At 39.2% G+C, this 24,925-nt stretch overlaps 1 protein-coding gene across 1 annotated transcript; it reads left to right on the forward strand.

Annotated features, from left to right (window-relative positions):
- Positions 1–2,707: 2,707 nt before the first annotated feature.
- LOC141832128 (E3 ubiquitin-protein ligase IPI1-like) lies at positions 2,708–24,925 on the forward strand (the record flags this gene model as incomplete). Its single annotated transcript, XM_074719613.1, is given in 4 exon segments — positions 2,708–2,766; positions 23,460–23,485; positions 23,563–23,947; positions 24,049–24,925. Coding segments are annotated over 4 exon segments (984 nt in total), but the record flags the coding sequence as incomplete, so codon positions are not given.

Below are 24,925 nucleotides of genomic sequence, written 5' to 3' on the forward strand. Positions count from 1 at the left end.
TGCATGAATATGGGATGCAATGCACACAAGAATTAAGCAATAAACTCAGAAAGATGTGCAAATAAAGCATAAATACATATATACATCCTACGCACATCAAGGAACTATTTTACTCTCCGCCCTGTAGGGGTTTGAAGTTGGCCGGTAACTCTTCAACTATAATTTTTGTTGAGAAGGGAGTCCCTCTATGGGAAGAGACTCCCTTTGTGTTCTTCTGTACTTTGGGGGGGAGTGTCCCCTTGATGTCTCTATAAACTTTAAACTTGGTAGTCTAGAGTCCTCTTGCGAGTTGTAGGCTATGGATTCTCGGGGTTGCTCGGCTTGGGGCTTTAATTCCTCCGCAGGTTTCAGGAGTGGTTGTGTGTCGCTTGAGAACCTCCTCTACTATCGTGGTAATAAGTCGCGTTAGCTGCCCCAATGTGTGGGTCTCGCCTCCATTTCCAAGGTATTAGCTAGAGATTGCCACCACCGGCATATAGAGGATTCCAAGATCCTCCGGATTCTTCTTTCACATACTCACCATCCTCAATGTATTAGCGTAATGTTTCCCACAAATGACATCAAAAATGTTATAGGGTGCCGGAGTTGTCTGGTGAAGCTCCTCTGATGCTTAAGTTAGATTCTGATGGTGGAGTTTGAGAGAGAAAAAGCAGAATGTTATGTCCGAGAAAGAAAACCCCCCTTTCTTGGTGGATATACCTGGGCATTTATAAGTGAGGGTAGGTGGGAGACTATACCTAGGTAGGATTTATGGTTGCAAAGGACCATGCTCAAGCATGATTTTAGATGATGTGGCGGATGAGGGGGTTTTGATTAAGATCATCTGGTCCTATCAGGGTCATACCTTCTGATGACCTTTTGCAATTCATAGCGGTAGGGTTTGTGCCCCACTCTACCTCGTATAGGTGAGAACCATGCTCTGCAAGAGTTGTGTAAGGTTATGGTTTGCTTCTGTCAAGGGCAAGCTTGTGTTAGGCCGGTGGCCCACTACCTTTTTGGGGATTAAACATGTCATCTAGGAATAGATAGGGGTCCACACTCTTGAGAGGGACGAAATATGTGCCATGTCATGTGAACCCATAATGCTAAATCATGTACTTAGGAAGCTGAGCCCTATGGAGCTGGAGAGGTGTTCGAGAGGTTGATCTCTCTAGCAGTTGAAGGGGCACTCAGGATGATGAGCAAGATGGAGCTAGAGAGGCATAGAGGACTGAGTACTTGTTAGCTGACATGGTTGAGTGTCATGTGTGCTAGGTTGGATAGGGTACTTGTTTGGTTGAGTATTTAGGTCGCCGGGCACTTTGGAGACTTTGGGGAAGATGCTTGGGCTGACGAGCACTACCACAGCTTCGACTGGTGTGCTGTTCGATTGAGTTTGTATTGGGCTTGCTAATGTGGAACCAGGCCATGTAGGCTGAGCTTATTGAATTGGAGGGAGATTATTTCCCAGGTGTCAATATAATTTTAGGAAAATCCATATCACTGGAAATCCAGTTTTTTCATGAGATAGGGGTAAAGTTATTTTCAAAACTGTAAACTAAAAACTACTAAGCGCATTGCATAAACCATGCAAGTTGAGGAAATTGTATTTCGAGCAAAATAATAAACCCTTGATATTCTTCACCTGCCCTCCTGTACTGATGTGGAACACCTGATATTTACGTTAACACTCCAATAGGGACATCAACATTTGCATTGACAAGTGATGACATCTGAAAAACTTATACAAAAAGACATGTTGAGCATCTAGATTCATACTATGTCAAACACTTGTTCACGACTTTGAATCCAATTGTCATCAACAACCTATTGAGTTGGTTTTTAAGGCAGTCATTGCTGAAAAGAGGCTCAAACATTGATAAACAATAAAAAAACCACTTTAAATGTAGACATAAACTGAATTTCAATGATTTTTTTTTAGTTTTCTGGTATTACCATTTACTTGAGACACTTCAACTTCAACATCAATTTTTTTTTTCAAAAGTGCACATTGAAATACATCAACCATCAAACCTGCAATTGAGTCAACATGATCACTATTAAAGCTTGAAGCCGAATCTTGTTTGGTTGAAATTACTGACTGGTCAAATAAAGACAAGTCTCCAGACTTACCAACTCATCATGTGTCTTTTCAGTTGTATTAACTGATTTCAAGTATTTGTTTATCTATTACAAATAAAACTTATGCATTTAAGAGTTTTGCATTGAAGAGCTCAAGGGGACATACCTTGATTTTCTTTAAGGTTAGCATGTCAAAGAATTTCACTGTAATCTTTCACTACCATTCAAGAATCCAAAATGCAACATATTAGCTTGTAAACAGGTTTCATTGCAACGATGCATTTAAGAATACTACTTCATTAGTTATATTTTTATTTTGGATATTTCTTCTAGGGCGCTGTATTTAGATTGGAACTTGTGGTCTAAAGAGTTGTTTTTCCCCCTTAAATGTTTTACGTGGAAATTACAAAATAATATTTTACCTATTTGACACTCAGACTTACTCATAGTTCTTCTCTGATATGGAAATATATGTATCTACAAGGTCAGAATGGAAATAATCTTTTCTGATTGGCGAAATGAATATGAAAGCTCTTTATTTCAAAACCAGCTGTTTTTTACTTTGTCTTGTCCTTTCAAATTTCTTTATATGTTACCATCTTGTACTTTTTGCACTTTGATAATACAAGCTAATGACTTCATGCAGCCATTTGGATTTCAGTGGTTGCCTTTCCGTGGATTTACTCAGTTGGCATCATTGTTTGAGTAAGTTCTATTTTTCAATTATAATTGGAAAATCATAAATTAGTTGAGGTTAGCTTTCAAGATCCCATCACATAATGTGCGCCTTTTGCATATTCTTATATTCCATGTTTGCCACACATCTCGTTGCTAGCCAATTCTCAGTGCTCACCATTTGTCTATTGTTCTATGGTTTAAACAATGTTTATAATTAGAATTATTTTATGCTTTGGTTCTACATGACCACTTATACAACGTGCATGGCAAATGCCAAGCTTGAGTCATTTATTGGATCAAAATAATTGTCTATAACTTAATATGCTTTGTAATGCATCTTGTGGCCATAAACTCGATGGTTCTTTATTATTATTTCTGTTCTTTAAGAATGCTATATCTACTCAAAGATAAGATTTAGGTAGTCAGACCCTGCATAGTTGGGACAAATATGGATGGTGATTATGATATATTGTAGGTTACAAAGATAACATTGCATATATGGATACCCTACATGGAATTTGAACTATGGTTTAAAATCTCATGTTGTATCAGGCGGCATGGGCGAAACATTTCATTTTGCCCGCTGATCGATACAACATCGACACTAGCACGCAGTCCTGTGGAGGTTGCAGAGGCGTTAAATGAGCCCCGGGGTTGTGGAGGCATCACGCGAGCCACGCGACCGCCGTGGAGTGTCGCGTGAGGCCCCGTGACCACCGTGGAGGCATCACTGCAACGCAGGACAGGAAGGGGTCGCACGAACTTAGATTTTAATTAAATAACTTAGGTAAATAATTGAATCAACTCATAGATATAATAAAGATAATCTCAATAGGCTTAATTAAATCCTAATAAAAGTATTTCATTAACTTAATATATATATTATTTATTTTAATTCTGAAAATATTTAATAATTTTTAAAATTTATTTATCATATGATCGCTCTGCTATATTTTTATTTTTTAAATATTTAGATTATTTTTTTAGTTAATATATTTTATATTTAAAAAAATATTAAAACCATATTAACATGGTAAGGTACCGAAATCGTATTGTTCCAGTCAGAAATCAAAATTCTGATTTGACTCGAAATGTTAAACCATGATTTGGACCAAGACTTATAGGAACATATTGGGATTTGCTAGCCATCTAGCATTTTAATATATTTATTATGATAGGATGAGGTGGATTTATGTTTTCTTCTGTTCCATGTTGATCATGGGCTTAGTCATGTGATTAAGATAGGTTTGTTATTCCCATTATTAAAATCTTTGTTAAAGTGATCTCTTTCTTCTAGATGAAGTAGTTAGTACAGTTTCCTGCTATTCACGTGGTTTGTTCATTTTCTACTTACTAGTACATCTCCATGTAGAATCTTTTCAATAGATTCTCTTCACCTGGTACTTTCATCATGCTTTCCTAGTATTTAAGTCACTCATTCATAGTTTAAAATCCTGAACTATTTCGCCCAATACAGGCGAAACATCTAGTTCCTCCCGTGGGCTAGCATCGACACAAGCATGCCTCTGGTGTCGGTGCCCACGATGCGTTTGGGCGCGCCACAATGCATCCGGATGGGTCATCGGGCCCACTGCCATTGGTGGCGCGGAGGGGTAAGGTTTTTAACTTAGGTTTAATTAAATAATTTAAATCAATTCTTCAGCAAAAAGATGAAATCCGCCACCCCAACGACCCCACACGATCGGTCCCACGACCATCTATAAGGAAGTAAATCGGGAAGCTGCAGTTGCTCACTACGGGAGAGGGCATTGCCTCAGCTTCGTTGAGATTTGACCCTTGCCCACTTCAGCAAGTATGCCTCGTAGTAACCAACTCAATCATGTCCCGGGGACAATTTTAATCAACTTATAGCTATGATTGGGAATTCAAATAGGTTTAATTAAAATCTAATAAAAGTATCTCATTAATTTAATATATATATATATATATATTTAAAAAAAATATTTTTTTAAATATTTAGATTAATTTTTTTTAGTTAATATATTTTATATTTAAAAAATATTGAAACTATATCGATACAATACGATACGGTATTGAAACTATATCGTTTCGCACTTGAGACCAAAACCTGGACACGATTCGAGATTTAAATTCATGCACTCATTTCCCTTCTTTAGGTGTTTTGTCAGTGCCATAATTCATAAAAACGTTAAGCATAAACGAACAATGATCAAGGATTAGCAACTATCACAAGAAACATAGAAAATCAGGAATAAGAGGAATAAGCAAGTAGGTGAATATCTTTATATTTATTGTTCAATTTCATGGAGAATACTACTTTTAACGTCTTTAATTAGCTGCACGCTACTTGTTTCTAAGGCAAAAACCTTCGGTTTAATTTGTTGTGATAAACTAGAACTCCATGAAAAATAATAGGTTTGGTGGGGATTGTGATGAAGCAGCAGCATAGGTAATGTGCAATAACTTAATGTTATATGGCAATTGAATCATATTCTATTGGTTTCAAAAATATGATCTACTCCCAGTTATACAAGGAAATATTTGACATATAGCATACTAAGCAAACTACCAGGACACACTTAACTGTAATTTCAGCTATTCACTACAAAAATAAAAGGAAATAGCGACGGACGATTTCCGTCGCTATTCGGTCGCTAATCGAGGTTAACGACCGATTAGCGACGGAAATCAACCGTCGCGTAAAATTCGGTCGCTGACGTCACTTTAGCGACTGAAACAAACTTCCGTCGCTATTTAGCGATGGAATTTATAATTCCGTGGCTAAAATTAACGACGGTCTATAATTTCCGTCGCTAATTAATAGCGACGGAAATTATAATTTCGTCGCTATTTAGCGACGGTATATATACATTCCGTCGCTAATTAGCGACGGGATTTATAATTCCGTCGCTATTAATTTATCAACAATTTAAAAAAATAAACGTTGATTAGCGACGGAATTATAAATTTCGTTGCTAATTTACGACGGAATTTATAAATCCGTCGCTATTAATTTATCAACAATTAAAAAAAATCAACGTTGATTAGCGACGAAATTTATAATTCCGTCGCAAATTAGCGACGGAATTTCTAAATCCGTCGCTAAATTTTAAGAAAAAATTAAAAAAAATATGAAGTTTATTAGCGACGGAATGATAAATTCCGTCGCTAATAATTTATTTTTTTTATATAATTTATTTTGTTTTTCTGAATTTCCTGTTTATATATCAAAATCTCTAGATACAATAATACAATCACATTAATCTCTAGATACAATATATCAAAATACATCACATTAATCTGAATACACCACATATCAAAATATCTGAATACAACATTAATACAATCTGAATACAATAATATCTGAATACAACACAAATCTCTAGATACACTGATACTGTATCTAATGTCAAAATACAATAATATATGAAAAACTTATCTAAACAAGCCCAGTCAAAAGAGAAGATCCTACAAAAAGACAATAAAAATAGGTTAGTAATAATTTAATTATAACAACCTATTTGAAAAATGAATGCTTACAAGTAATAACTTTAAAAAAATTAAAAGTAATAAAAATGCTAACCTACCTTGCAGACAGCTACTGATCAGGAGCATTAGGGTCCTGAGTCTCCGTATCAGGGTCCGCACCTTGCATCGCAGCTCGCAGCGCATCAAAAGCAGGCTGCGATGGCGTCTGGCCGAAGGCCTCCATGAAGGCCGCCATCTGTCGCCCAAGCCGAGCTTGACTTTCTGCCTGCGCCTCTAATACGGCGAGTCGATCCTTTAATTCTTGATTTTCTTTTTGTAGGGCTTCTATCGCAGAATCTGATCCGCTGGGACGACCCCTGACTCTAAGGGCCATCACACGATTATATACGACTCTCGCCTGGGACCCTAGACCGTAGAGGGTGGAGCTCTTCTTCCTCCCACCAACCACATCATAGTAGATCTCATTCAACTGGTCGGTTGAGAGCTCCTGCCTCTCTCCTCCCTCAACTGCAGGCGCAGACGCCTGTGCAACTCTAGCAGAATATTCAGCCTGTTTAAAATTAAATTATTATAAAATTTAAGATTAGAAAAAATAATTACATGGCGGTAATGTGAAATAAATTAAAAAATTATTTTCTTACGTCTAAGGTCTGCGAGCGAGCATCAATAAAAGTATCATCCTTGGACTTGTGTGTCTTTGTAAAAATCTCCCAACAAGTAGGAGGACGCTGTAACTGGTGTTCCTGAAAAATCAAAAATACAATTAAATAAAAATAATTACATTACTAAATAATTAAAAATATATTAATTGTAAATTTACTAAGTCCAAGGTATGCTCCACAATGGAGCGGGATCCAGCTGTATGTTTTGTGGATCCGGTGCTAGGGCCAGCTAGCTCGGTCTTTCTGTTGGACCGAGCTGTCACTGCATTTGTCTGCCATCTTTCTGCTTGCCATACAGCTTGCCATGCAGCCCAGATGTCCTCTGGGATCCAAGATGGTCTGGTGCCCTTACTTCTGCATTTATATAGCAGATCTTTATATAATTTGCCAGCAGCAACATTCCAGGCGTCTTGAAACTCCCGCTCATGTCCTGGCTCAAAAGTATACTTTTTCTGCAAGAAAAAAAAAAATTAGTGAAAACAAAAATAACTTAATTATAAGGTGTTTAAAAAGACTTACCACAAACTCGTCGTAGTAGAAGGTGCGCATGCCCTGGTCGACATGCCTCCAAGTATGCCCTGAACGACATACTCGCTCACGGAACTTACTAGAAATATATCCTGCAACTTTATGGCCCTCTGGTGTAAAACTGCATTATAAACCATGTAAATGTTAGACATATGTTATAAAACAAATTATGAATTAAAAAGTACTAATAACACCAATACTAGTACTTACCACCCGCCAACAACTCTCAAAATAGTCCGGCCAGCTGGTGCTGCTGCCTGATCAGACATATGTGTATCTGCAAATAATATTATAACACAAAGAATGTTCGAAATAAAAATGCTACTACATTCAGATAATAAAAAAATATATAATTGCCTAACCATCTATAATTGGCTAACCATATATTCTAATAACTTGAGCTTTTGGGATAAGTGGCTAACCATACATTCAGTTTTTTTTCCTGAAAGGTCGACTGGTTTTACATTGACAGTCGACTGATCTTATCTCAGTCGACTGGTTTTACCATGACAGTCGACTGATCTTATATCAATCGACTGATGTGGATGATCAGTCGAGTCGTTTAAGCTTCTGTTCACTGTTAGTCGACTGAAGCAAAATCCCAATCGAGTCGATTCTCTTCTGCCTGCTTCTGAGACAACCTCAGTCGACTGATCTACAACCTCAGTCGACTGATCAACGAATCCGACTCGACTGTCGTATGTTTCAGTCGACTAACGCAGCGCCTGGTACGCTGCGTACCAGGCGTGCCAGTCGACTGACCTTATCGAATCAGTCGACTGGCTTCACCTGGCAGACCTTAAAGCAGTTTATCTAAACTTCTTCCTCTCTTCTCCAACTTTATATTTTCCTTTGTTTGTTTCGATCGAGTTTTCCTAATTCACAATGTAGAATGTAGATAAAAGCATTATGTTCATGGTTATGGTAATCTAAGATGATACTTAACATCACTACTAGGTTTTCAGGTTGTGGTAATCTAAGCAATGCCATGAAACACTATTTCAAAAAATAATATTAACTAAACCATTCAGTTTCTTGAAGCAAGAGAATCTGAAGAAAATAAAATGGGCATCAGGATAGGAAAGGAAAGAAAGTTTACTGTGCGGCAAGAACAATATGTCAAATATGATATCAAAGCATAAGAAAGTTTGAGCAACTAATGCCCAAAAACAAAAGAAGACTTGTTTTTCTTTAAAGGAAAAATGGTGACCGTTTATATAATCGAGGACTTGTTTTTATTCAAAGCTACACGAGTGATACCATATTTAAACAGGGAATGATAACAAGCAAGGCCAGAAGAAAGGTTAGACCCTGCATAAATCACATGGGAGGCTACCAAGAATATGCTATGTTACAGCTATTTAATTGTACTTGCTCTCCACTAAGAGAAGGAAGATGTTCAAGTTCAGTTCAGCAGAAATAAAAGTTTCGTTATGATGTTGAAAATATCCAAGTACATTGCTGAAGCTGATACTGAATTGGAGCAGACATTCTTATATATGTGTGGGTGAGGATGCAATAGCCATAAAAAGTGGCTGGGATCAGTATGGAATAGCATATGGACAGCCATCTACCAACATCATACATCGTAATCTCATTGTTCGGTCTGTGGTTAGGTAAGAAATTCCTGTTGTATGGGTTATGCATACGGTTAATATATATGGATACTTGTATAAATTAAGGATAGTGTAAAACAATAATATCATAGATCTGATTTATTACAAGGGTTAAGCCCCTATTTATATACAAGCATAAGGACTTATTCTAAAAGGAATTATTCTATATTTAACCCTAAATATTCTAACACTCCCCCTCAAGCTGGAGAATATAAATCATATGTACCCAGCTTGTTACATATGTAGTCAATTCGAGGACCTCTCAGTGACTTGGTGAATATATCTGCTAGCTGATCATGTGAATTAACAAAACTAGTAGATATTTCACCAGATATGACTTTCTCTCTGACAAAGTGACAGTCGACTTCAATATGCTTTGTCCTCTCATGAAAAACTGGATTCGAGGCGATATGCATGGCCGCTTGATTGTCACATATAAGTGACATTTGTGTAACCTCTCCAAATCTTAGCTCTTGAAGCAACTGTTTGAGCCATATAAGCTCTTGACTGGCTATGGCCATAGCTCGATATTCTGCCTCTGCACTGGATCTTGCCACAACATTCTGCTTTTTGCTTTTCCAAGAAATAAGATTATCTCCGACAAATATACAGAAACCAGAAGTAGATTTCCTATCAATGGGAGATCCTGCCCAATCTGCATCAGAATAACCTACGACTCGAGTATGTCCTTTGTCTCCGTACAACAGACCCTTTCCTGGAGCGCCTCTGATATATCGAATAATGCGTGTCACAGCATCCCAATGTTCCTTGCATGGAGAGTTGAGAAACTGACTTACTACACTTACTGCAAACGAGATATCTGGACGAGTAACAGTAAGGTAGCTTAGTTTCCCTACTAATCGCCTGTATCGTTCAGGATCTGAAAGAGGCTCCCCCTGATTTGGCATGAGCTTGACATTAGGATCCATAGGGGTGTCGACTGTCTTTGAGTTTAACATACCTGTTTCTTCTAGAATATCCATTGCATATTTCCTTTGGGATATGATAATCCCATCTTTGGACTGTGCCACTTCTATTCCCAAAAAATATTTGAGTTTGCCGAGATCTTTTGTCTGGAAATGTTTGAAAAGATGCTGTTTCACCTGTGAAATCCCGAGATTATCACTACCTGTGATAACAATATCATCAACATAAACTATTAAGTAGATGCAACCAGTCGATGAGTGACGATAAAAGACAGAATGGTCAGCCTCACTCCGAGTCATGCCAAATTGTTGAATGACAGTGCTAAATCTACCAAACCATGCTCTGGGAGACTGCTTGAGGCCATATAAAGATTTCCGTAGGCGACATACAAGACCAGAAGACTCCCCCTGAGCAACAAAACACGGAGGTTGCTCCATGTAGACTTCCTCGAGCAGGTCACCATGTAAGAAAGCATTTTTGATGTCCAACTGATAAAGAGACCAATGTCGAATCGCAGCAATGGACAGGAATAGACGTACAGAAGACATCTTGGCAACAGGAGAAAAAGTGTCCCCATAATCCAATCCGAAGATCTGAGTATAGCCTTTTGCAACAAGGCGAGCTTTAAGCCGATCAACCTTTCCGTCTGGACCAACCTTCACCGTATACACCCATCGACAACCGACAACTGACTTCCCTGATGGTAGAGGAACGAGATCCCAAGTCCCACTGCTCTGCAAGGCACACATTTCATCGAGCATTGCCTGTTTCCATCCTGGATGGGCAAAGGCATCACCTGCATTCTTCGGAAGAGAAACAGACGACAAGGAGGAAAGACAAGAAAAATAGGAAGGAGAAATACGATGATAACTCAAAGAAACATAATGAGGAGAAGGATTACGAGTGGAACGCATACCTTTCCGAAGAGCAATGGGAATATCAGACTCAGGAGATGGGACCGGAGGACGAGGCGAAAGACTAGGCTCCAAAGATGTGTCCATGGCAGTGTCAGTGGTGGGCGGCGGTAAAGCAAGACGAGGACGACGCTGATAAACCTGTAATGGAGGAGATGTCTCCGGAGGTGAAAAAGACTCCTCCGGAGGATAAAAGATAGCCACTGGTGCAGGCGTAGAAGGAGAAAACTCGGACGGAGATCCATTTGGCCCAAAAAATGGAACCGAATCAAAGAACGTGACATCAGCAGAGATGAAGTACCGACGGAGAGTAGGAGAATAACACTTGTACCCTTTCTGAGACCGGGGGTACCCAAGGAAGACACATTTATGAGACCGGGGAGAGAGTTTGTCAATGCCAGGATCGAGAGCATGAGCAAAACATGTAGAACCAAAGACTTTAGGTGGTAAAGAATGAAGAGACTGATGAGGATAAAGAACATGATGAGGGATTTGACCTTGTAGAGTGGAGGAAGGCATACGATTGATGAGATAGCATGCAGTAAGCACAGCGTCACCCCAAAACTGAAGAGGAACATGAGAATGGAGAAGAAGAGTCCGGGTGGTCTCAAGAAGATGGCGATTCTTGCGTTCGGCCACTCCATTCTGTTGAGGGGTATGAGGACAAGACGTCCGATGCAACACACCATGAGATGCTAAGAATGTCTGAAATGAAGTAGAGAGATACTCACGTGCATTATCACTCTGCAAGGTTCGAAGAGAAATACCAAATTGAGTTTTAATTTCAAAGAAAAATGATTGAAAAAGAGAAAACAACTCTGAGCGATCCTTCATTAGATATAACCAAGTACAACGAGAAAAATCGTCAATAAAGGTAACAAAATACCGTGACCCCAATGTAGAGGAAACACGACTTGGACCCCAAACATCGGAATGGACCAAAGCAAAAGGGGGACGTAGCCCGACTCACAATGCGAGGAGAAAAAGAACTACGAACATGCTTTCCTAATTGACATGACTCACAAGACAGAGATTCTAAGTGAGAAAGACCAGGATGCAATTGTTTTAACTTATCAAGACTAGGATGTCCCAATTGAGCATGAATAAGAAGAGGAGATGCCGTCGCCGAACCAATAAGAGAGGACTGTTGAAGTCGATATAGGCCATGAGACTCACATCCGAAGCCAATCATCCTCCCCGTACTCCGGTCCTGTAAGGAAACAGAAGATTTAGTAAACGAGATGACACAATCAAGAGACCGAGTAAGCTGGCTAATCGACAATAAATTAAAAGGAGCACCAGGAACATAAAGAACATTATGGATAGAAAGTGACCGAGAAGGATGAACAATACCAATACCCTGGGACTGAGTTTGAGAACCATTTGCCATGGTGACAAAAGGTAAATAACCAGAAGTAGAGAGAGAAGAAAAAAGAGATTTATTACCAGTGATATGATCGGTGGCCCCGGAATCAAGAATCCAAGGACTCGAAGAGTGAGATATACCAGCAAAGGAATTACCAGTGAGTGCAACGGTAGCAGGGGAATCAGAAGTCTTTCGATCCTCATACCATTTCAGAAAGTCGTCATAGGAGGGCGGTGGGGTCGGATCTGGTGGCAACTGTGAAGTGGAAGCTGAAGGAGCAACAGAACTCTGGACGATCTGTGCAGCACGAGGTGGTCGACCATGTAGACTCCAACATTTATCAATTGTGTGTCCTGGTCGGTGGCAATGATCACACCAAGGACGTCCTTTGCCACCCTTACGAGGTGGAGGTCTGTTGTTCCGAGAGACCAAAGCCGATGAGTCAATAGGAGTGGCAGGAGGTACTGTCAAGACTTTGGCAGGGACACGAAGGAGAGTCGCCCAGGTACTGTCCATGGTAGCCTCTGTGGGGTTGCCCAGGATTTGATCACGAACATGAGAATATTCTGTGGGCAGACCAAATAGAGCTAAAGACATAAAAAATTTCTTCCGATTTTCAAGCTCTTCAATAGGAGTGGCCGCAGGTGGGAGCAATTCATTGAAGTCACACAGAAGGCGAGAGACCGAACCCAGATAAGTTGACATAGAATCCTTAATCTGATGGGCACTGAGAATAGTCATGAGATCTTCACAAACTTGATAGAGTCGCCGAGAAGTGTTTGTAAAGAGTTGTTGAGCCTGTGTCCAAACAGCTTTGCAGGTCTTGTGAGTGCGGAAGACATCCCTAAGAGATGGATGGATGGTGGCTCGGATAATACAACATAATTGAGCATCAACCTTTTTCCACAGAGGACGTTCGGCAGCTTGAATATCTTCTTCGATTTGGGTGAGATGTGTTTCATAACCCTGTCCAACAAGCCAAAGTTCTATGTGGGAGCTCCAAGAGGAATAATTCTTACCATCCAATAGCTCGGAAGAGAGCGGTGCAGTGATGTGGTTGGTAAAAATTGAGATATCCGACTTTGAGTTGCTGGAGGTAGCCATGAAGAGTTGAGAACGCGAAGCTCCTTAATGTGGTTGGTTCAAAGTGATTGGTTGGTTCAAAGTGATGTTGGATATTTGCTGTTTGCTGTTTGCTTGGTGTTTACTGTTGGAAGTTGCTGTTGAACACCAATCTCAACACTGTTCCTACCTTGATCACGCTTCTGTCCGGGAATCGTGGCCGGCGACCAAGAGAAGAAGAAGGAAGAAGAAGTATCAAGCTCTCTAGGGTTTTCTGCCTCCTTTTTCACGCGCGACGGCAGAGAAGGCGTGGCGGCCGGCAGGGTTTCGGAGAGCAGCACCAAACGCGAACCGCAGCCGAGGGTTCCCCCTGAGCGAGGCGGAGAAGACCTGCGCCTCGCGGAGAAGCCTTTCAGCGGCGCTGCGACTCGGAGGCGTGGCGGTTGCGGAGCAGATCGTCGCGAGGGGAGCCGAATGCGCCTCGCGGAGAAGCCTTCGCGGCGCTGAAGCCTTTGCGACTCGGAGGCATGGCGGTCGCTACTGCAGGAGGCCGATCGTGTACGCGCTGATGCGTCGCGACGAGAAAAGGTGCGACGAGGAAGACGCGCACCTGGCTGGTGTGTCGCGACGAGACGGCGCGATTCGGAAGAGCAGCGGCGCACAGAGGGAAGGAAGGGAAGGGATCGTGGATTAGTTTAGGGTTCGGCGGATAAACCTGAACCTAAACCTAATCGCTCTGATACCATGTAAAAAATAATATCATAGATCTGATTTATTAAAGGGGGTTAAGCCTCTATTTATATACAACCATAGAGACTTATTCTATAAAATATATTTAACCCTAAATATTCTAACAGAAGCTATGCAAATATTAATCATCAACATTAACATTTTCTTGATCCTCCTCATTAGACTCAGTTAGCTCAACAACCTCCTCACTGCTCGACATCTCTCCATCATCTATCTCCTGGTAAGCTACATTAGCATCTACAAGTAAAACAGATGAATTTTGAAGCTGAGAATCTACTAAATGTGTCTCTACTTCTTCATTTTGAAATGCATCATGGTGTTGAGCTATGTTGGAGTTCGGTGTTTGTATGGTTGAACGGGCCTTCGTATGACAAACAGCTAACCATTCACTAACTCTTCTTGCCTTCGTCGGATATTCAAGATAGAAAACCTGACCCGCTTGGACCGCAAAAATGAAAGGTTCAAACTTGTTAAACCTTTTGTTTGCATTAACCTCAACTAAATTGTAGTTTGAGTGTATTCTGGTTCCTGTTCTGGGAGTCGGATCATACCAACAACATTTGAATAACACACATCTTTTTATGGGTAAGGCAGGATATTCAATTTCAATAATTTCTTCGAGTCTCCCGTAATAATCAAATTCTGAGTTATTGTTGTTGATAGATCCTTTTACATAAACACCAGAATTAAAGGTCATTCTTTGTGATTCCCGTTGTGTCACGTGAAATTTAAAACCGTTAACGTAGTAACCAGAATATGCTTGTATCTTACGGAGAGGTCCAGATGCAAGATTGATTATCCTTCCATCATCCACATTTGATAATCTACGATCGTTCACCTATAATAATAAATATGATATAAATTAGATAAAAAATTGATATTCCAGTATGAAAAATTATTTATTCTTTAACTTACATAGATTTGAAACCAAAGTGCAAATTCTGTCTCTAACTTTTCCTCGACTTCACTTTGACTTATGGATGGATTTTGATAATGAAGTTGTTGTTCGTAAAGGCTGAAATGGATGAAAAGTGAAATTAAAAAATAATTGGGATATCAAACATAACTAAACAGGGATTAGTAGTTGATTATATCAATCAACTCACCTTATGTATGGTTTGACCTCCTCACAATTCAAGAGTATGTATGTTCTTGCAGCATGATATTCTTGTTGATTTAACCATCTTGAATTAGAAGCACCAAATGGTTTGCCAGGAAACTTGAAAATAGAAAGCAATGTAGGGTCAATTGGCTGAGTATCATCATAATTTCTGGGATTCTTGCGATGTCTCGTGTTGACAGTATCAGCAAAATAATAGGAGCAGAAAGAAGTTGCTTCTTCAACCAAATAAGCATTGCATATCGACCCCTCGACTCTGGCTTTGTTGCGAACATTATTCTTTAATTTTCTCAAAAATCTTTCAAATGGATACATCCATCTATACTGAACAGGACCACCTAATTGTGCCTCATAAGGTAGGTGAACTGGTAGATGTTCCATTGAATCAAAAAAACTTGGTGGAAATATACGCTCAAGCTTACATAATATGACAGGAATATCTTTTTCAAGCTTAAGCATATCGGCCGTCATAATACACCTGGCAGACAAATCTCTGAAAAATAGACTCAGTTCTGTAAGTGCTTGCCAAACATTATTAGGCAGAAGGTCATGAAAAGCTATTGACATAAGTCTTTGCATGAACACATGACAGTCATGACTCTTCATTCCAAACATTTTTAACCTATTCATATCCACGCATCGTGCCATGTTGGAAGCATACCCATCAGGGAATTTTATCTGTTTCAACCAACTACATAAAGCTTGTTTACCTTCTCTGTCTAATGTATAACAAGCCTTTGGATATTGATTTGTTGTTTCATTTTGATGTAATTCAGGTCTGTTAACCAATCCTTTTAATTCCTCTCGTGATTTTGCAGTGTCTTTAGTTCTTCCAGGAACATTCATCACTGTATTAAATATATTATCAAAAAATTTTTTTCTCGACATGCATCACATCTAAATTATGTCGAATCAATAAAAACTTCCAGTACGGCAGGTCCCAGAAAATGCTTCTTTTCTTCCAACCACATTTGCACATCCTGACAATGTATTTATTTATCTCCTCAGAATTTTGATCATATACTGGTAGAAATCCATAACTGTCTATTTGGTCAATAATTTCTGCACCTGACTTCATTGTTGGTTGCATTTTTCTGACTACAACATTCTTTAGAAAATTTTTCTTATTTCTCCTGAAAGGGTGTTCAAGTGGCAAAAATTTACGGTGATTATCAAACCAAGATACCTTTCCACTGCATGGTAATGAAAATGCATCAGACTCTGTCATGCAATGTGGACATGCTAATTTACCAGCTGTGCTCCATCCTGATAACATTGAGTATGCTGGAAAATCACTAATTGTCCATAATAAAGCAGCATGCAAGGTAAAATTGGTTTTACTTGCAACATCATAAGTCTCTGATCCTACATTCCATAATTCATTCAACTCGGCAATCAGAGGTTGCAAGAAAATATCTATCTTCTCTTTCGGGTTCGTTGGACCTGGAATAAGTACAGTCAGAAACATAAATTCGTCTTTCATGCACATCCATGGCGGTAAATTATAAGGTGTTAAAATAACTGGCCAAGATGAATATTGTTGTCCTGACTGACCAAATGGTTGAAATCCATCTGCAGAAAGTCTCAATCTCACATTACGTGGTTCCATCGCAAATGTAGGAAATATTGTATCAAGATGTTTCCATGCAGGGGAATCACAAGGATGACACATTATACCTCCTTCGTGCATATGCTGATGATGCCACCTCATGTGGGAAGCTGTGGCGGCAGATGCATACAAGCGTTGAAGTCTAGCAGTTAAGGGAAAATAATACATAACCTTCCATGCAATATTTTTCTTTTTCTTCCCTGCAATGCGACTACGATGCTTGTAGCGAGGGTGACCACAAATTTTGCATTCAATCAGTTCACTGTCTTCATTCCAATATATCATGCAATTGTTTATACAACAATCGATCTTCTCTACGGGCAAACCTAAACCCCTTACCAATTTCTTTGTACTGTAAAAACTATCAGTCATTTGGTGATCAGCAGGAAGCAACTCTGACATCAATTGACAAATGTCATCGTAACATCGTTCTGAGAAATGATGTTCAGCTTTGATGTTCAATAATCTTGCAGTAGCTGATAGTTGGGAATGACCAGATGGAATACCTTCCCACACTTCTCTTTCACTAGCCTTTAACATGTCATATAGTTGCTGAACTGCAGGTGTTGGTAGTTCATCTACATTAGATGGATCAACTGCATTAATTGCGTCATAAACCATTGATTGCATCATATGATCATTAGATGTTGATTCCTCTAAAACAGTTCGTGCCAGATGAAGAAGCAGCCGAAGTTCCAATTCGTTCTGAGACATAAGGCTCCCCGTGACAGTACCAATTGTAGTAGTTTGGAACAAAATCATTTTTACAGATATGCACTTTCACGGTATCCTCATCACGAAAAGCTTTATTTCGGCATTTGCAATGATTGCACGGACAACGTAACTCTGCACCATTCATGCATTCTGGATGACTCTTAGCAAAGTTCACAAACTCTTCAACTCCAGTATAAAATTCAGCTCGGATAAATCCATCGTCTAATCTATTGTACATCCAAGCTTTATTCATATACATTGTAACCTTCTGAAAAAATAATATATTAAATTTAATGCACACATAATTTAAATTACATTTTATGTAATTTTTAATGCACACATATAAATAATGCCGCAGTATTGTATATACAGGTATATCCAAGATTGGATGTTTATTCATCATCTTGTTTGTATAATTATGTTCGAGACAAGGAATATGATTACATATACTTTAACAATGTTCATTATCTAATTAGGAAGTCGCCGCGCGAGGAGAGAACGCTAGAGGAGACAACGCCGGCCGCGGGAGTGTGCGCCGTGAGCAGCCGCGCGAGAGAAGACCGATTGCACCGGAGCAGAGTCACCGGAGGTAGGATGTCGCCGGAGGAGAGTGCACGAGAGAGTGCCGGAGGGAGGAGAGAACGCCAGAGGAGAGAACGAAGAAACACGCGCGCACGAAGAAAAGGGTCGGCGGAGCCCTAAAATCGCGACTTTAGCGACGGATTTTAATTCCGTTGCTAATTAGCGACGGAATATTAATTTCCGTTAAAATCCGTCGCTATAAATAGCGACGGAAATTAATATTCCGTCTCTAATTAGCGACGGAAATTAATATTCCGTCGCTTATTAGCGACGAAATTAAAATCCGTCACTAATTAGCGACGGAAATTATTATTCCGTCTCTATTTATAGCGACGGATTTTAATTCCGTCGCTATTTCACGAGTTTCTTGTAGTGATTAATGCAGTTACTAAGCATGTTATAAAGTCAAAAGGTCATTTACTTTGCTTTTCATTAGTCTCTTCCATTTGTATGCCAAAAAGCACAATTGTTTTGTTAACCTGATTTCTGTATCAAATTTTTATGCTGACAGCAATATTTTTTTCCAATACCAGTTCTTGTATTAGCAGGAGCCTTGTGCATTTGGATGCATTTTGTAGAAGTTGGTTACATTGGAAAATAGATGCAAAGAAATCTCTGTTTGGACTGACAATTTTAAACTTTGGAGTGCTATACCTGATACCTAATTTTGGACATTTGTCACGTGCACCATTGTGGCAACAATCGTTGATTCATGCCTGCCTGCTATGGAGCTGCAATACTTAATTCTTGCTGCTAGTACCACTGATGGTGGTAGAAGTCGAACTAGGAGGAAACCCAACACTAGGTGGATGAAGGTGGCACATTTTGATATGTGGCAACCATGCATAGGTGGCATCATTGCATGCTATCATTGTAGTTGAGGGACTTTATGGCATCCAGTCTTTGGCTGTGTTGGTCCAATGAGCATATACTGATCTTGACCTCAAACAGTAGGTTGTTGTGTGTAATGTTTGGTTGACTAAGTTTGTGGAAGAACTCCACTAAGTCTTTGAACTTCGCCAAGTCTTCGTGTTGGTGTTTGTCATAAGTTATCACTTTCTTTTGTCATGAAGCTTTTAATATATAAGCATTAGATAATTTCGACATCCTTCAAGAATGAAGGTGCCAAAATTAAAATGCTTTATGGGGCAATTGGTTGAGAGTACCTCTATAACCTACATTAGACAATTGACTTAAGGGTTACCTCACCTTCCACTAATAACACTTTAATGAAATTGTTATTGAATTCAATAGTGTATACCCAATAATTTTGCATTTATCTTTATAATCCAAAGATATATTACCTCTGTCTTGTATTTTAAAATTGTAAACTTACTAGCATCATCGGTCCAAAGTTTGTAGCATCTGCAATTCAAGACTCATTTATTTCTAGCATGTTTACTTTTTAAGTATACCTATTTCCAAGAAAATAATTGTTTTGGTACCCAAAAGACATTGGCTATGATGAGGTTTAACATGATATTGCTTGGGAACTCAAGCTTAAACAATTCTTTTAGATAATATTCCTTTAGTTGCTTGCTTAGACATGAAAGGATTGTGAAATATATCATGAGAAGTAGGATGAGATATATTTTCCTTTCTTGAACTAAGTGATGTGTAGGCTTTTTTGGGCTTAGTAACCTAGACTTGACCTTGCTATAAATTGCAAGTTGACTACCAAGTATCTTATCAAAATATCTGTAAACTCTTCATGAATTTCTCAAGAGTTTTTTAGCTCGTTCGCTTGTCCTTTTAATTATTCATTTTTTTCTCAAAGTTTTTTCGAGATAAGTAATAGACCTTGATTTCAGATTTACTTGAGGTCAATCCTCTTTGACCTTCTGTCATGAGTTCTTTTCAATATGCTATCCTTTTTCTTAGATTAGTAAGGGTTCTAGCAACATGACTAATCATGTCTAAAATATCATTTTGAGATGGTTCTAGTGTACCTCATCTACATTCTCACTTTTAGTGCATGAGGTGTAACTTTTGCTCTAACTAGCTTCCTCTTCATCATGTGTTAGAGCCATGAGAGTCCGGTAGCTGAAGAAGATAGGTGAAGCTTCATCATCATCATCACCACTATCATTATCATAGAGTCAGAATCTAAATAAGAGCTAAAATAGTTGTTGCACCTTGGATGCTCTTTTCTTTCTTTCGTCTTCCATTGCAAAAAGCAAATAACCTTTTTCCTTCTTTCTGAGTAGAGTTGGAACCTTTATGTAACTTTTGTTGTGAGAAGTAGGGTAGATAGGTCTTTTCTTCTTGTGGTATTAGGGTTATGCCGGTTATATAAGCCCTATACAGTGGGTGTAATCATCAATAAAAGAGAGAAAGTATAGATTGTCATCCAAAGGTCTCGGGTATCGGTGCCCTCTCACTATTCTTCGTCCTGGCACCACGTTGTTCTCCCTTACATCTCGAGTTTTTGGTTCTCTCTGCTTTATTCATGTTCTTGGTCCCAAGTCCTCAAAACTTGATCCTCGTTCTATACAGGGAGTTTTTCTAGGATATTCCACTTGCCAGAAAGGCTACAAGTGCTTTGATCCTATTACTAGGATGAGATATGTCTTGAAGGATGTTACCTTTTTTGAGTCCGAGTCTTATTATTCTCTTCAGCCTCATCCTCAGGGAGAGAATATTATTTTTTCTGTGTCTCCTTATGTACCTCAAGTGATCCCATCTCCTATTCCACTGGATGCCATGGAAAATACATCACTGAGCTCGTAGTCTTCACAAGAAATTATCACTTACAAGCGACGAAGACACAAGCAAGGATCTACTACTGACCGGCTAGCCGAATCAAATGCTCTGGCTCCTGATTCCTTGGAGCAGTCATTAAATATGAATGAGTTGAACCTTCCTGTTGCTGTTAGGAAGGGAGTCAGGTCATGTACTCAACATCCTATCTTCAATCACGTTTCTTACTCTCGTTTATCTTCTTTATATCATGCCTTTGTTTCACAATTATCAAAACGTGCTATACCTTTTTATTATGAAGCTGTAAAGGATGCTAGGTGGCTGGAAGCAATGAATGAAGAGATAGAGGCTCTTAACAGGAATGATACTTGGGAATTAGTTGATCCTCCAAAGGGGAAGAACTTGGTTGGTTCTAAATGGATCTATGCTATCAAGTATAATTTAGAGGGTGAAGTGGTCAGATATAAAGCCAGACTTGTTGCCAAGGGATTCACTCAAACATATGGGGTGGATTACTTGGAGACTTTTGCTCCAGTTGCAAAACTGAATTCGGTCAGAGTAATTCTTTCTTTTGCTACTCAATATGATTGGCCTCTATTTCAGCTACATGTTAAAAATGTCTTTTTGAATGGTGACCTTCATGAAGAAGTCTACATGTTGCCACCTCCTAGAATCGAAACAAAAGGAAAAGTTTGCTGGCTAAGAAAAGCTTTGTATGGACTTAAACAATCTCCCAAAGCATGGTTTGATAGGTTTTGCAAAACCATGATATTGTTTGGCTTTAAACAAGAAAATGCTGATCATACACTTTTTGTTAAAAAGAAAGAGGGCAGAACTACCATTCTCTTGGTTTATGTTGATGATATGATAGTTACAGGTGATGACGAAGCTGAAATCCAGACTCTTAAGTCCAAGTTAACATCAAAATTTGAAATTAAAGATCTTGGATTATTGAGGTACTTTCTTGATATTGAAGTTGCTCGGTCTCAAGAAGGAATTTATATATGTCAGAGAAAGTATGTGTTGGATTTACTCAAGGAGACAGGGAAGTTGGGTTGTCGATCAGCATCTACTCCTATAGAAGTAAATCATGATCTTACTAGTTCTAATGGGGAAGATCTTGCAAGTCTGGAAAATGAAACGTATCAAAAGTTGGTTGGAAAATTACTATATTTGTCTATGACTAGGCTTGACATCACCTATGCTGTTAGTGTGGTGAGTCAGTACATGCATGCTCCTAAAACTGTCCATATGAAGGCTGTTGACAGGATTTTAAGGTACTTGAAGTCATGTCCCGGAAAAGGCTTATTGTTCAAAGGAGGTGGTAATCTGAAAGTGGAATGTTATTCTGATGCAGATTGGGCTGATTCTCGAGATGATAGAAGATCCACTTTTGGCTATTGCACTTTTTTGGGAGAAAACCTGGTAACTTGGAGAAGTAAGAAACAAAATGTTTGTGCACGGTCCAATACTGAAGCAGAATATCGAGCCATGGCACATAGTCTTGCAGAAATGTTATGATTGTGTTTTTTGTTGGAAGACATGGGATTAAAAACAGAAGTACCCCTCAGGCTATATTGTGACAACAAGGCTGCAATCAATATTACAAATAATCCAGTACAACATGACCGAACTAAACATATTGAGATTGATCGCCACTTTATTCGGGAAAAACTTGATTTCGGAGAACTATGTTTGCCTTATGTCAAATCTGAGAACCAACTTGCTGATATGTTTACGAAGGCTATATCCCAAGCTATGTTTAATTCTGTTTTTAGCAAATTGAACATGTTTGATATATATGTTCAACTTGAGGGGGAGTGTTGTGAGAAGCAGAGGTAGATAGGTCTTTTCTTCTTGTGGTATTAGGGTTATGCTGGTTATATAAGCCTTGTACATGTGTTCTTTTTGATTAAGATAATTTCAACAACTTTATAGTACATAACATGTTTTCAATTTTACATTCAGATATCTTTGAATATTGATATGCATGCACCATGTAAGTCCAAAATGGAGTGTCTGGGAATCCTTTCAGCGCATTTAACAAGATATCATGGTTGTTACCTTTTGCACCTATAGTGAAAAGTTCATTACAAATCTTTTGCATCTTTCATGCATCTGAACAATTGATTCATCAGTCATCTTGACATTTTTCTTTCCGATAGTTCTCTTTTTGCCATCAACAACTATGAGGCACCTTCATAAAGTTTCATGAGTTGCAAAACAGTTTTTAAGCTGAAAAATGGAATCACTGTTTCAAATCACATCAGGAATTCAATCAAATCTAAAGCTTACACGTGCATTTCAAGTAACAGCAGTGTAGAGGCCAAAAGTTGTGGCTTGCTTTCTTTTGTTGTACTAGCTCAAACTTTTGAGGAATTTTTTGTTTATCAAGATATTCTCATACCAGTTATTTTCATAAAGATGTTTCAGTTTACTGTCAAATCAAGTGGACTCTCTCTCTTTCTTTTGTGCACATATTGGTAATAACCCATGGATTGTGCACGAGAATAAAAACACTCACTGCCTGTTATCCTTTTGAACCTTGACTGTTTCTGGATTCTAACAACTTTTTTTTATAGTTTCCTGCTCAAGAATTCAAGGAAGATTCTGCTTGATTAAGTTGCTCTTTTGTTCTTTTTATTTGTTCTCATATCAGATTGTAATCAAAGATAATTAAATATCTGTTCATCATGCAGGGAAGCAGAATCATTCCCAGCTTCATGTAAGCCCATTAACACTATCACCAGCTTTAATGACTTTTTGTAGTTAATATTGACATTTTCCCACTTTACATTGAAGATCATGAGTTTATGAACAACTCCATGTTCCGAGACCATTCAAATTCATCTAGTAGCTCTCATGTTTGCCCGTATCTGGCTCTACATGGTTTTCCTAATGCCATGCGTGCTGCAACAATTACTTCTGATTCTCTGCCTGATAATGGTCTATTCCATCAGCATTCAATCAGCTTAGGGGGTCAGTCTTCTTCTGAAATGATGAACACCAATAGCTTCCCAGTAACTGAACCACAAAACCATAATTGGCAGCAACCCCACTCTCTTTCATATCCTGTATCAGGAAATACAGAGATTGCATCCCAGTATGGTGCAAGGATGTCCAGAAATGATGGCAGCAGCCAACATAGGTTAGGATCCTTTGTGCATCCCAATTCTCTCATGCATGGGTAAATTACTACTACCTTTTCAATTTGAACTACGTATCTTTTCTTGTGGAAACCCTATATAAGTTGATGGTTTTTTCTCATCAATGTCCTGACAATTTCAGGTCCATTTCACGCAGTGGAAGCAATATAGCTGGATCACTAGTCCCACCAGTTGCAGGAGAGGTTCGGGGTCACAATAGTGGAGTCGGGAATCACATATATCAGCCATCCTTGTATTCTTCATCACTCCATGGCTCCCCATTCAGTTCCATCAGAAGAATGAGACCAAGGGGATTAACTCTTGTTTCCTCAGTTGCAGCTCCTTCCTCTGCTGAAATAAGGGGGTTCTATGGCTTCTCAGTCTCTGGATCCATAAACAGGAGCCATCAGGAAGGTGATGGCCTAGGTAGACATATGGAGCAGTTTTACAGATGGGGAGGTAGAGAGGGCATCAGCCCTCTGCCATGGATTCCTATCGAGGGCGAAGCTCATTGGTGGGGCCCTTTCAACCCCAACCAAAACCCACAGACAGGAACCTTTACTCAAAGACCTACAGCTGAAAGGGCTACACAAAACTGCCCAGAGAATGGATTCCAGCATATGCCGCCTCCACGGCTGCCGCCACCCTATATGTGAGGAGTGCAGCACCACAAAAGGCAACTGTCATTTGGTTTTTGTATATCCTCCGTGTGCACAAAACTGTTTTGAGCATGGGAACTGTACTTATGCAAGTTTCTTGGTGGGTTCATCTTGCTGCTAAGGTTTTCTCTTTAAGGTTCCCTGTACCGAGTGCTAAGCTGCTCATTTGGATGGCTATGCTCTTGAATGATATATAAGTGCCAAACTAAGGAACAAGGTTTGAGGTGTGTTGCTTTTAACTTTTATTCAGCACAATTCACCTTGAAGCCTGGTGCTGATATGTGGGTGAAATGCTTCTTTCATGATGTAATGCCTAATTCTATGGGTCCACATCTCCGTAGTAAGGATTTGTTTGCTCTA

The sequence above is a fragment of the Curcuma longa genome, chromosome 7 (genome assembly GCF_044706935.1).
Source record: "Curcuma longa cultivar G26 ecotype Majalengka, Jawa Barat chromosome 7, ITB_CL_G26_1.1, whole genome shotgun sequence".
Taxonomy (NCBI): domain Eukaryota; kingdom Viridiplantae; phylum Streptophyta; class Magnoliopsida; order Zingiberales; family Zingiberaceae; genus Curcuma; species Curcuma longa.